General features: G+C 60.9%; 1 protein-coding gene across 5 annotated transcripts in view; it reads right to left on the bottom strand.

Moving 5' to 3' along the window:
- Positions 1 to 6,352: 6,352 nt before the first annotated feature.
- Positions 6,353 to 11,774, bottom strand: part of CAVIN1 (caveolae associated protein 1) — a 33,269-nt gene continuing 27,847 nt past the window's right edge. Inside the window, exons 2-3 of one of the 5 annotated variants that reach the window (XR_003997583.1) lie at positions 8,307 to 10,776; positions 6,353 to 8,254 (exon numbers count right to left, since the gene is read on the bottom strand). Coding sequence is in view for 1 of the 5 variants with exons in the window: in XM_030541345.1 (XP_030397205.1) it covers positions 10,111 to 10,776 (666 nt within the window). In the remaining 4 variants the exon portion in view is untranslated. Of the gene's footprint in view, positions 10,777 to 11,774 lie in introns of all 5 variants that reach the window. The other 4 variants (XR_003997584.1, XR_003997585.1, XR_003997586.1 and 1 more) reach the window with 4 other exon arrangements.

Genomic DNA, 11,774 nt, shown 5'->3' with positions numbered 1-11,774 from the left:
GGAGCTAAGCCAGGCCCTCACCAGCGTCCCTCCCACTTCAGAAAAGCCAGAGATGTTAAGTCCAGAAGGGACCATTAGGTCCTAACCTGACCTCCTGCACAACTTAGGCCAGGTAACGTCTGCCACTGCCCCCTGCATCCAGCCCATATCTTGTGATCGAGCTAGAGAGTATATTTTAGGAGACCCAATCTTGATCACGATAGAGCAATTTCTGGTGAGGATGTGATCAGTTTCCCTTATGGCACATCCTCTGTTTGAAACCCACGTCCAGCGATGGTTGTTAAGGTGCCTAAAGAAGGAGCCCATTAGAGACAAGCTCTTAGTGGCACCACAATATCAAAACCTGGATGGTGATGTCGTTCGGGGAACCCGCACCAAAGGAACCGATCGAGATTTCATAGTCATCCGTTCAATCGGAGCTCTGAGTGCTAGCAGTGTGTCAGCTGGCGGAGCGGACTGGATTTTTGCTGCTTGCTGGTGGTGCAATGTGTCCTTTTCTGCAGATGATGCATCTTCTGTTGGCGCATAGGCCCCAATGACAGATAAGTGTCCACAACAATGTTGGACAGAGAATTTCAGCCCTACACTCCCAAGGGCTCCAAGATGCTGCCCACCCTATGGGTAGAACAGCTCATGGCAGAAGACCAAGGTCCAGAACCTTGGAGCTGGGCCCCCAGACCTGCTTGGGCAAGTAGGGTCGAGTACTCTGGAGAGCACCAGTGAGTTCACCTCCATAGGCTGCAAGCAGAATTCAAACAGTCACAGCAAAGTGGACGTTCTTCTATGAACAGGTTTCGCCGCCTCCTGCACAGTGTATGTCTCGCCAATCATAGAATCATAGAACTGGAAGGGACCTTGAGAGGCCATCTCCAGACCCCTGCACTCACAGCAGGGCTGAGTATTATCTAGACCATCCCTCAGAGGTGTTTGTTCAACCTGCTGTTTGCAACCTCCAGCGATGGAGATTCCACCACCTCCCTGGAGATGCCAGAGCCAGAGTTCGTGATCTGTCCCACCTGTGTCGTTCCTGCAATGCTGCACCAGTCGGAAACCAGGACCCTCTCACCAGCTGATTCGCCAGTGCCAAATCCTCAGCATAAAGTGGTTTGACTTTGCGCGAAATGTCTCAATCTTCTCACGACGACTGGGCCTTCCTGCCATCACTCATCATACCCAAAACAGCAGTGCAGGCTCTTCGGCTAGCACACTCCCAGGGTGTCCAGCGACACGTGATGGGGTGCATGCTGTGACCCTGCCTGGCACCACCTGCGGGACCCCCCAGGCCTTGTGGATTCATACGATTCAGTCGGGCCTGGAAACTTCACTGCATGGCGCCTGGTGTGACGCCACCTACCGTGGCCACTCCGGCTGGCATGAGGCTCCTTCGTAGATTGTACCTGTTTGAGGATGATGCCTGTGATCAGCAGATGCTGTCCAGTGGAGAATCCACCACACCCCGTGGGAAGAACAAAGGCTCCTTTCATAGAATGAAGCTCCGCAGCCCAGCCCCAACATTGCTCTGACCTCAGCTCCCCTGAATCCCGGAGTCCGCCTTGCTCCATCCTGGCGGGCAGCAGAGCCTTCGCCATCAGGGCTCTTGTCCTGATGGCAAATCGTAAGGAGAAGTTGCCTTGACCTCCTGGGCTGGTGTGGAGTGTGGAGCACAGTTCTCTGGCTGTTGCTGATTCCCGGGACTTCTTCCTCCCTTGGCCTGTCTCGAGGCCCCTTCCTGGGCATGCTCCTCCGCAGACTCTTTTCCCTTTCTGGGCTCTGCAGAGTTCTCTGCTGCCCTTGTCCCGGGTGATACCACCCAGTACTTTCTCCCCGAAGGCCCCGTTCCCATCAGCCTCTCCCAGGCTGTCTGTGTGTGTGTCCCTTTCCTCCAGAAACCCGACGCCTGGGCTGCCTCCCCAGGGTCTGTCTCTTTTGTCCAGGCTCATCACAGGAGCTGGTCCTGCCATGGGGCTTCCCAGCATCTCTCCTGGCCCTTTGCTAGAGCGCCCTTCCCAGGACAGCATCCCCAGGAGCTCCAGGCCAATCTCCCTGCCTTGGCCCTGACTCCTTCTGGTAGGTGTCATCCTGCCCCTCTCAGCTGGGCTGGCTGCCCTCCAGGTGCAACCCAGGGCACTCATTGCCCTCTGCTAGGTCCTTTCTCTGCCACCGTGAGGCACACACCCCACACAGCCTGGGACCCTTGGCAACAACTGAGGCCCCAGCTAGGGCATGAGTGGCTCGTTCACTCAGCTGCCATCGAGGAGAGCTGGCCCTGGGCATTCCCAGGGCATCTCAGAGCCCTGCACAGATGCTAACTGCTGCATCCTCACGACCGCACAGCATGGCAGAACGTGCCATTAGCCCTGGTAACCAATGCTTAGCCACTGGGAGCCAGATGCAGGGCTAGCACGTAAACCCAGAAGACCCAGGCTCTTAGCCCCACGACTTCGCTGTAACTTCATCTCCAAGCCTGGGGCCTCTGGCAGAGCCAGTGGCAGCCCTGGGAGCTCAGCCATGCATGGAGATGTGTAGCATTCACCTGCCTGCTACAGAGACAGCAGGGGACGGATATGCGTGTGTGATGTTGTACGTGGCGTAGTGCCCCTCAGGACAAGGGGGCTGGAAAAGAACCAGTGGTCTCTGAGGGGAAGTGATCCATGTGGATCCCATCTCCTGTGTTCCTGGAAGCTACCAGACACCTGGCTAGGCTCCTGGCTAGGACACAGGCAGCGATTGCGTCATGCATGGGCTCAAGGGAACAGGTCATGCTGTCCCCTTCCCGGCTGTAGGTGTGTTTTTAAACAATTCCCTGGGTCGCTCCTGCTTTTGCAAGCCTGATAACTTCCCTCCTGACCCACCCACCTGCTGCTGCTGCAGAAACCCGCTGGCTGCTTTGGTTCCTCCGGGGGTTTTCAGTGGAACTAAAAATAAGACAGTGTGTTTATTTGCCAATAAGAGCTCCAGCTGTGCTGCTCCAAATGCCTGTTCTGTTCCCCAGGATTCAGAACAGACATTCATGGCTCACTGTCCCCCCAGCCCTATTGCTGCACTGATTACATTGCAGAGGGACCCCGTTTTCCCGGGGGGAGAGTCTGGTGCAGCACTGAACCCCCCAGATCATGGCGTGGAAACCCGAGTAGTGTTTCAGCAGCAGTGCTAGTAACTCTTGGCAGGACAAGCTGCGTTCCCACCTGCTGCTCTGTTCTGGCTCCAACTCTCTGGCTCCTTTGCACAGACGATTTCCTCCTGCGGTGGTGGGGAAATGGCCCCTTAGATTCTGTGTCTGTGCAGCCTCACGAGCCCCAGCTGAGTGCAGAGGGCAGGGCAGGTCCAGCCATGCTATTTCTCCAACTGTGAGGCCCCTCAACCCCCTGCTACGGCACTCCAGCCCTTGGCACCACCCCCCAGCTCTGCCGATGCCCCTTGATCCTTAGGGGCAGGCCCCCCACTGACCTGGCCCTTCGGACGCATGTACCCACTAACCTCACAGGCAACCCAGCAACTGCTGCTGCTCTGCAGTGAGGGCGCGGGGTGCACCCGGGACGCAGAACTGGGATTGTTTGCGTGAGTCATGTGGGCAGCGGGCTGTGCTGGGACCCGGCTCAGACGGGCTCTGCAGGGGTGGGGATGTATTTTCCCAGCTAAACAATTAGGCGTTGGGGGGCCAGCCGGCTGGGTGCCCTTCGCTCCCCTGTGCCCTGGGCTTTCCTAGCACACTCTGAGGAGAATCCCCGTGGGCTGCCGCATGTTGGCTGGTGATGTCACAGGAAAACCCACCCAGCCAAGGCTTGCTGGGAGCCGAGCCCGGGCTGTCCCTGCCCCGTCCCCTTGCAGACTCGCCCTAGGGTTGAACAAGACCCAGAAAAGGTTGCGAGGTTCCTGAAAACGCCTGCCCCTGCTGGGAGCCAGCCCCTGGCAGATGAGGCGGAGCTGCCTGGTGCAGCTGCGTCCAGACCCAGGGTTTCCAGCTCCCCTCTGGCAGCAGCTGGCGCTGGGCACTGCCAGACAGGCAGAGGGGCCCCGGGCTGGCAGCTCCTCTCTGCCCCATATGGCTCTCCCCACCCCTGTTCTCTGGCAGTGTCCCCAGCTGGTGACCTTTTCCCCAGCCCCCACCTGGGGCTGGAGCGGCTTTGTCTCTTGCCCCCGCTCATTCGTGGGCAGGGCGCTGAGGCAGCGCACAGCTGCACTGTCAGTGCTGGGAGGAAACCTCAAGGCAGAGCTCCCCTCCTCCCCCCTGCCCACACCAGCGTTCAGCGCCGGGCCGGGGAGCACTGGGTGGTTCCCCTGAGCCCCTCCCCACAGCCCAGCCTGCTTCCCAGGGTGCCCCCGCCGTGAGCGCGTGTGCAGCACCGGCGGGGTAGAGAGGCCTGGCCGGGATGGGGCAGTTCCTGCTAGTGGCCAGGGCCTCCCCATTTCAGGGTTTGGGGCTAGCGGCTCCACAGGGGCTCTCATAGACCCACAGGGACTGGGAGCCGGGATCTCGCCGTTCCCACCTGCATCTCAGCATGGCATTGAGAAGCCCCCGTTCTGGGCTGGTGCTGGTTCCTTCTCCCCCTTCTGCAGGCTCTAAGGTGTTTGCCTGTCGGGGTCTGTTGGGGGAAATGGTGCTGGGAGAAGCTGGGCCAGGCCAGCCTGTTTCGACCCCCCCAAGCCTGTGTGCTGGATGGTGGTTGTGCTGGGAAAACAGGGAGAGGGCAGGGAGGGGCTGCCAAGCCACGGTTCCCTCAGCTGGGGCCAGGCCGGAACCCACTGGGCCAGTGCAGCCTGAAAGGCCACCCCCATCCCAGCATTCCCAACTCCGAATCCCCCACCCTTAGTGGAGGGGTGCTGGGCACTCACTGTGCTGGTAGCTGTGATTGCCCAGGGGCCAGGCTGGGGAGGGACATGTGATTGCTGCGTGCCTCGGTTTCCCTTGTAACATGGGAGTGATGGCGCTTACCTGCCCCACTAGGGGGCAGGGTGAATCCACAAATGTGTTTGAGGCTCAGGGCCTGCGGGATGGGATGGGGGGGAGCATGGAGATGGGTGTCCAGCCAGCCTGGGGTGGGTCACTGCTGGGTCTGGGTACAGGAATGGGGGAGCTAGGCACACAGTGACAGAGGCAGTCAGGGTTCGCAGCGAGCTGCATTCCTCCAGAGGGGTTGTCCAGCTTCTGCCATGTTCTAAATACCCAGCCCTCTTCCTGCGAAAGCAAAACAAAACCCTCCCTGGTTTTATGTAGAACCTACATTATTGGGATGAAATCACAAGGAGCAGGTGCCTTTTGTTGCCTGGCCCTAGGGGCCCCTCGATGCTCTCCAGCAAACTTTGATTCAGCCTTTTTTAAACTGCAGCCCCCCCGTGGAACTGGCACATATGGAGAGCACACTCGGCTCCCACCTCCCTGCCTGGCCGCATCCATCTCCCAGGAGCTGGAGCCAAAACATGGGTCAGGTCCTGCCTATACCACTGACTCCCTTTGGGGCTTCTGGGGGTCACTGGCCCTCCCTGGTCCTCTGTCCCTGCAACTGGAGCCTGGGGTCGCTCGTGGGGTGCAGCATGGCCTGGCAGAACATGGGAGTGGCCCGGAGTGATGTCCTAGGCCCCCTTGGGAGCAGGAACCCTGTCCCCTGAGTGGGGAGGAGCCAGGTGTAGGGCGGGAGGGCTCACTGGGGCAGGGGAAGGGCTATTTGGACACCAGCAGACTCCTAGTCCTGCTGCCAAGGTCGCAGACATTCGCTCATCGTTGGTGAGTCATTGCCCGGCACGGCCTTGTTCTCTGACGCCACGTGAGGGCTGGGCATGGCCGGGCTCGCTGGGTGCCAGCCTGGGCACGTGGTGCCTGCTGTTCCCCCTCTCTGAGTGCGGCCTGGGGGTGGGGGGTACGAGCGTCTCCTTGCTCAGCCCAGTGTTGGGGGTTACTGCTGCCCAGGGCTCCCGTGTTCCCCTCCCACCAAGCTTTGGCAGAGCTGTGCCTGCTGCATGGGGCATCGCCTCTCCTGGCTTCTGAAATCCCGGGCCCTCCAGCACATGCTCTTGTTATGGGGGGTGGCCGCGGCCAACCTATGTGTCTAGTGGGGGTGCTGAGAGCCATTGGACCAAACTGTAAGGCCAGGGTGCCGCATCCCCCCGAGCCCCCGCTGTTCCAGCACCTATGGCCCCCCCGGCCTGTTTGCCGCAGGTCTTGTCCCTCCAACAAGGGGAAGGTTTCCCCCATTGTGCTGGGGCACCAGTTTAACCTGGGTGAGGGAGCAAACGGTGCTGCCCTCTGGCAGCTGGAGCCCCCTGCCCTGCTTGTGGGGCAGAGCCCTGGCTCCCTTCCACCCAGCAGCAGCCAGTGCCCTTCGCCCCCGTCCGTGGGAAACATGCTCCACTCTTGGCCTTTTAGAAAAGAAACTTTATTGGTCGGGCTGCTCACCAGGATGCAGTCATAGAAAATGGATAAAGCTCCACCCAGCTCCCACGGCCCCCAGCTCGTCACCTTGGGCACAGCAGGGCCCAGGACTCGCTCTCTGCCCCGTGGACACGCTCTGCTCCTTCTCTCCGAGGTCAGAGATGCTTAGTATGGCACCAAACCCTGGTGGCCTGGGGCTGCTCGAGCCAAGTGCCCGCCCATGCCCTGGGAGTCGCTTACTCTGAGCTACTGCTTCTGTGTAAGAAAAATAGATCTGTAAAAAACAATAGACGGGCCCCAGGAAACAGACAGAATGTGAACAGCCCCCTGCCCTGCCCACTCCTCCGCCAGCCGGCACCTCCCCTGCCACGGGCTGGGCTGCACGGGGGGCGCAGCGGGAGTGCGGGGCGCAGCCAGGCACTAGGTCCCCACGCACATGCTGAGGGAATGGCCCTAGGCAGAGGAGTGAGGGCTCGGCCTGCCCAGGGCTGGGGAGCTGCAGAACATCTGGTTTCTCCGCCTGCTGTGCGGGGTGCCCGGGGCGAACAGTGAGCACAGATCCCAACCGAAGGCAAGCAAGAGTCTCCTGCCCCCCAGGGACCACCACTGCCTGGGGCCTGGCATCCCCCCACGGTGGTGGTGCCATCGTGGGGTTGGCAGGGAAGGGCAGAGCATGGCAAAAGCCCATCCAACCCCATCTCTGCCCATCCCTGGGGGCAGCACAGGGGTCCGGAGATGTCTCCTCGCTGCTTAGAGAGAACCCACCAGGGAGCTTGGCACAGAGCCCAGGCGCTGGGGCCGTGCCCACTTTGGCCTGGGCAGGCCGGGAGCTCTGCTGCAGGGGAAGGACCCTGGGGGTGGGAGTGGGACGGGCAATAAGAAAGAAAATGCTCTTAACAAAGAAGCATGTTTATATATTGTGGCTACGTTAACAACAAACTCCGTTCTCCCGTGTGTCACATGGCAGTCAGGACGGCGGCTGCAGGTGCCAGGGGCTGGGCTGTGCCCAGCGAGTAGGAACTAAGGGAAGGATGAACACAAGCCAACCCTCCCCGTGTCCCCTGCCAGCTGGGGGGCTGCAAAGGGGTTGGGGTTGGGAATTGCCAGCCCCAAAGCTGACCTCAGCTGGCCAGAAGGTAGACACTCTGTGTCCCAGCACATGCGGCCCTCGCTCCGTTCTGCTGGGAGCCTGCTAAGCAGCGGCCGTGCATGCGGATAGGAAAGCTGGCGCTCAAGCAGCAGTGCCCCATCCTAGAACTGTGCCGGGCATCTGACACCAGCTAGGAAAGCGAGAATGGCAGCAAGCGGGGAGCCTGGGGAGATGTGCAGGGCCCTAGCCTGCGCCGTGCCGGGACTCCCTGGAGAGACTCAGCTGTTCAGGATCGGGCCCACAGACCCGTGTCAGGACTGCTCTCTGGCTGGCCAGGTGCCGTCCTCGCTCTGTCCCCTTTCTGTGGCATCAGTACATCCTCTAGCCCTCCTGGAAATGAGTCACAGCGGCCTTCCAGCACCCTGCACCCTCCCCCGGCCAGCGAGCGTGCACCTCCTGGCCTGCTGGGCCCTCCAGCACCCCCCACCTGCACCTTCCCCCGGCCAGTGAGTGTGCACCTCACGGCCTGCTGGGCCCTCCAGCACCGCCCACCTGCACCTTCCCCCGGCCAGCGAGCGTGCACCTCACGGCCTGCTGGGCCCTCCAGAACCCCCCACCTGCACCTTCCCCCGGCCAGTGAGTGTGCACCTCCTGGCCTGCTGGGCCCTCCAGCACCCCCCACCTGCACCTTCCCCCGGCCAGCGAGCGTGCACCTCCTGGCCTGCTGGGCCCTCCAGCACCCCCCACCAGCACCCTCTCCCGGCCAGTGCACCCTCCCCCGGCCAGTGAGCGTGCACCTCCCAGCCTGCACCCCCCACCTGCACCTTCCCCCGGCCAGTGAGCATGCACCTCCTGGCATGCTGGGCCCTCCAGTACCCCCCCATCTGCACCCTCTCCCGGCCAGTGCACCCTCCCCCGGTTAGTGAGCGTGCACCTCCCAGCCTGCACCCCCCCACCTGCACCTTCCCCCGGCCAGTGAGCATGCACCTCCTGGCATGCTGGGCCCTCCAGTACCCCCCCATCTGCACCCTCTCCCGGCCAGTGCACCCTCCCCCGGTCAGTGACCGTGCACCTCCCAGCCTGCACCCCCCCACCTGCACCTTCCCCCGGCCAGTGAGCATGCACCTCCTGGCATGCTGGGCCCTCCAGTACCCCCCCATCTGCACCCTCTCCCGGCCAGTGAGCGTGCACCTCCCAGCCTGCACCCCCCCACCTGCACCTTTCCCCGGCCAGTGAGCGTGCACCTTCTGGCCTGCTGGGCCCTGCAGGGCCCCTGCCTGCACCCCCATGAGCGTGCACCTCACAACCTGCTAGGCCCTACTCTCAGCCTGCACCCTCCCCCAGCCAGTGAGCATGCACCTCCCGGCCTGTTGGGCCCTCCAGCACCCCTCACCTGCACCTTCCCCCGGCCAGTAAGCGTGCACCTCCTGGCCTGCTGGGCCCTCCAGTGCCCCCAGCCTGCACCCCCATAAGCGTGCACCTCCCGGTCTGCTGGGCTCTCCAGCACCCCTGCATGCACCCCTGTGAGCGTGCACCTCACAACCTGCTGGGCCCTATTCCCAGCCTGCACCTTCCCCCGGCCAGTGAGTGTGCACCTCCTGGCCTGCTGATGCCACATGGTACGGGGCTCGCTCTCTGGTGACGGGGTGGGACACCTGACTCCACGCAGCTCCCTGCAGGTGACCATGTGCCCGCTGGAGCAAAGTGGGCTCCAGCAGGCAGACGGTTACCGCTCCGGGCACTGCAGACACACACAGGAGCGTGCGGCACATGATGAGCTCTCCATGACTCTGGGGCAGTCCCAGGAAGGCCTGGAGTGGCCATGGTGTAACTGGCAGCAGTGACAGGGACCTGTGTGTGTGTAGGATACCCGCATTTCCAGGGGATCTCGCTGCCACCCAGGTAATGTGGTGCCCATGGTAGCCAGGAGGTGCACAATGCTGGCTTCCCCAGAACTGGCCCGTTAGCTGTTTCAGCCCTCTGGGGTCAGCAAGTGTCAGGGAGCCCCTCCCAGCCTGACATGGCATTGCCCATCCTCACACGTGCTCTGCCCACCAGTGGGATTGGCTTAACCCTTCCCTCACCACATGCTAAGACATGTCAGAGATCCACCTTCCACTGGAGATCTTCCAGACCACATGGCCCCAGGAGCTGGCGTACGGGCAGGGGTGGGAAATGTCTCTCTGCTGCTACTAGCCAGCTGGGCTCCTGCATTCCCTTCCATCTGCCTGTGGGGATGGCTGCTCGGGCTGACAAATGGACTGGGGGATCTCCAGCGCTGGACAGTTTGCCAGGCAGAAAGCGTTCTAAACATCAGGTCTCAGAGAGCGCAAAGAGGGATCTTCCCAGGTGTACAGAAGTTATCTTGGTTTTAGCACGGTCCCAGCTGGGTCCCTGGTGGCTAGCAAGCTCTCACAGCACCACTAGCAGGAATGGTCTCCACAATGAAAAACCATTCTGTATTCCTAACTCCTCTGTGTGCTAAAACTAAAATATAAACGACACCTCGTCCGGGACGGCGGGGGATCGGCTTGGACATCCAGAGGAATAATGATACATCGGGTACACATTGCCCGGGACACGTGGGGCAAAGAGAGATCTTGCAGTGTGAAAAGTTACATGTTCAGCCGTCCATTGCGTGCCACTGCCCGTCCTACTCACTGTCGCTCTTGTCCACCAGCACTGCATCTGACTCCTCCGTGATCTCCAGCAGCGTGTGCATCTCAGGGCTCTCCTCTCTCAGCAGCTCCGTGTTCTCGGCCTCTTCTCCTCCCACCTCCACCATCTCCGTGGCTTTCACCTCCACCTCGCCCTCTCTGATCTTCTTGACGTAGAAGGTGAAGGGTGGCACCTTGTAGACTGCTGTCTTGGACCTGGCGTAGACGGGGTGGTCGGGAGTGAAGGATTTCTTCAGCTTGTCCCGAGAGGTTTTCATCTTCTCCCTCCTCTCAGTGGTTACGATCTTGGTGCCCAGCTTGTTCATCCTCTTCTCCAGGTTGTGCCGAGTCTTCTCCAAGTTGTGTTTGGTCTTCTCCAAATTCTCCTTGGTCTTTAGCTTGGTCTTCTCCATCTTCTCCTTGGAGAAAGCCTTCTTGAAGTCATCCACCCTCTTCATGCCACTTCTCTTAATCCGCTCTGCCCGGGACTCCTCGATGATCTCTTCAACCTCCACCTCCTCATCTGAGGAGAGCTGGATGCGATCCTCGTCCGCATGGTCCTCATCCGCAGGCACCTCTGCGCCCTCCTCTTCCTTCTCTTCCTTCTCTGTCTCCTTCAAAGACTTGCTGATGCTCAGCTTGGCCGGGAGCTTCACTTCATCCTGAAAACAAAGAGATGGAATCGGTAAGACACGTGCACTGTAAGGACCCAGCCCTGCGGAGCTACATGCCAGCCACCCACCCTGCAGCAGCTGTAAGCAGCTTGCGCCCCACTTCCCACGACCTTCTGTGGACAAAGCCCACGGGACGTTCTGCCTCGAGGGGTTGTCAGGCAGCAGCCCCGTGGCTCCTGATTGGTTCTCTGCCCTATATAAACCCAAGCGGCAATCCAGGAACTGTCTGGGCCGCAGCATGGTGAATTTCCTGGTGCTGCCAGGGCTGGTCCTGTCTCATGCTCTTGAACTCCTGGCTGGACTTCGGCTTGTTTTGGGCTTTGCCTCCTGACTTGGACTCTGACCCTTAGTATTGACCCCAGCCTGGAACTGACCACAAACTCCTTGGCTACCCCCAGCCTCAGGCTTGCCCCTGGTCCCACACTGCCCCCGCAGCTCCCAGCCATCGAACCTGGGCTGAGCAGCTCTCAGAGTCGCTGCCCAGCTAATTGCACTTACGAGGTCTCAGATTCACGGCTAGTCTGACCTTGGGGACAAATCCTGCCTTCAGTGGCCGGCCCCCAGCTTGGACTCCTCTCCCCCTTCCCCTCCCGCCCCCCGCTAAATTACTCCACCCTCGTCCACAGCAGCTTGGGGCCCTTGCTAAATTCAAGCTCAGCCTTATCCGCGCTGCACACTCCGGCCTGGATGGCAAACCCACCCATGCTTTTAACTGCAGAGGAGAGACCTGCAGGTGCTGCAATGGGAGCTCTGTCTCCTCTGTCCTGGCTGCCCCCTCCCCAATCCTCCAAGCCCTTCACTAGCATCCTCTTCATCCCAGGACTCACCCTCCCGCCAGTCAAAGCTCCCAGGGAACTCTCCCCTCCAGCCCTCAGGCTCATCTCCCCAGGCTGGCTCCCTCCCTCCACGCAGCCCTGAGCTCCCTGCTGAGCAGTCTGGGGACCCTCCCCGTTCCCCTTTGGGGCATCCTGTGCGCTGCTGGCATC

This window comes from Gopherus evgoodei, chromosome 23 (assembly GCF_007399415.2).
Source record: "Gopherus evgoodei ecotype Sinaloan lineage chromosome 23, rGopEvg1_v1.p, whole genome shotgun sequence".
NCBI classification, from domain to species: Eukaryota; Metazoa; Chordata; order Testudines; family Testudinidae; genus Gopherus; species Gopherus evgoodei.
Note: the sequence above shows the minus strand (reverse complement) of the source record. Positions and strands in the feature narration are given on the sequence as shown.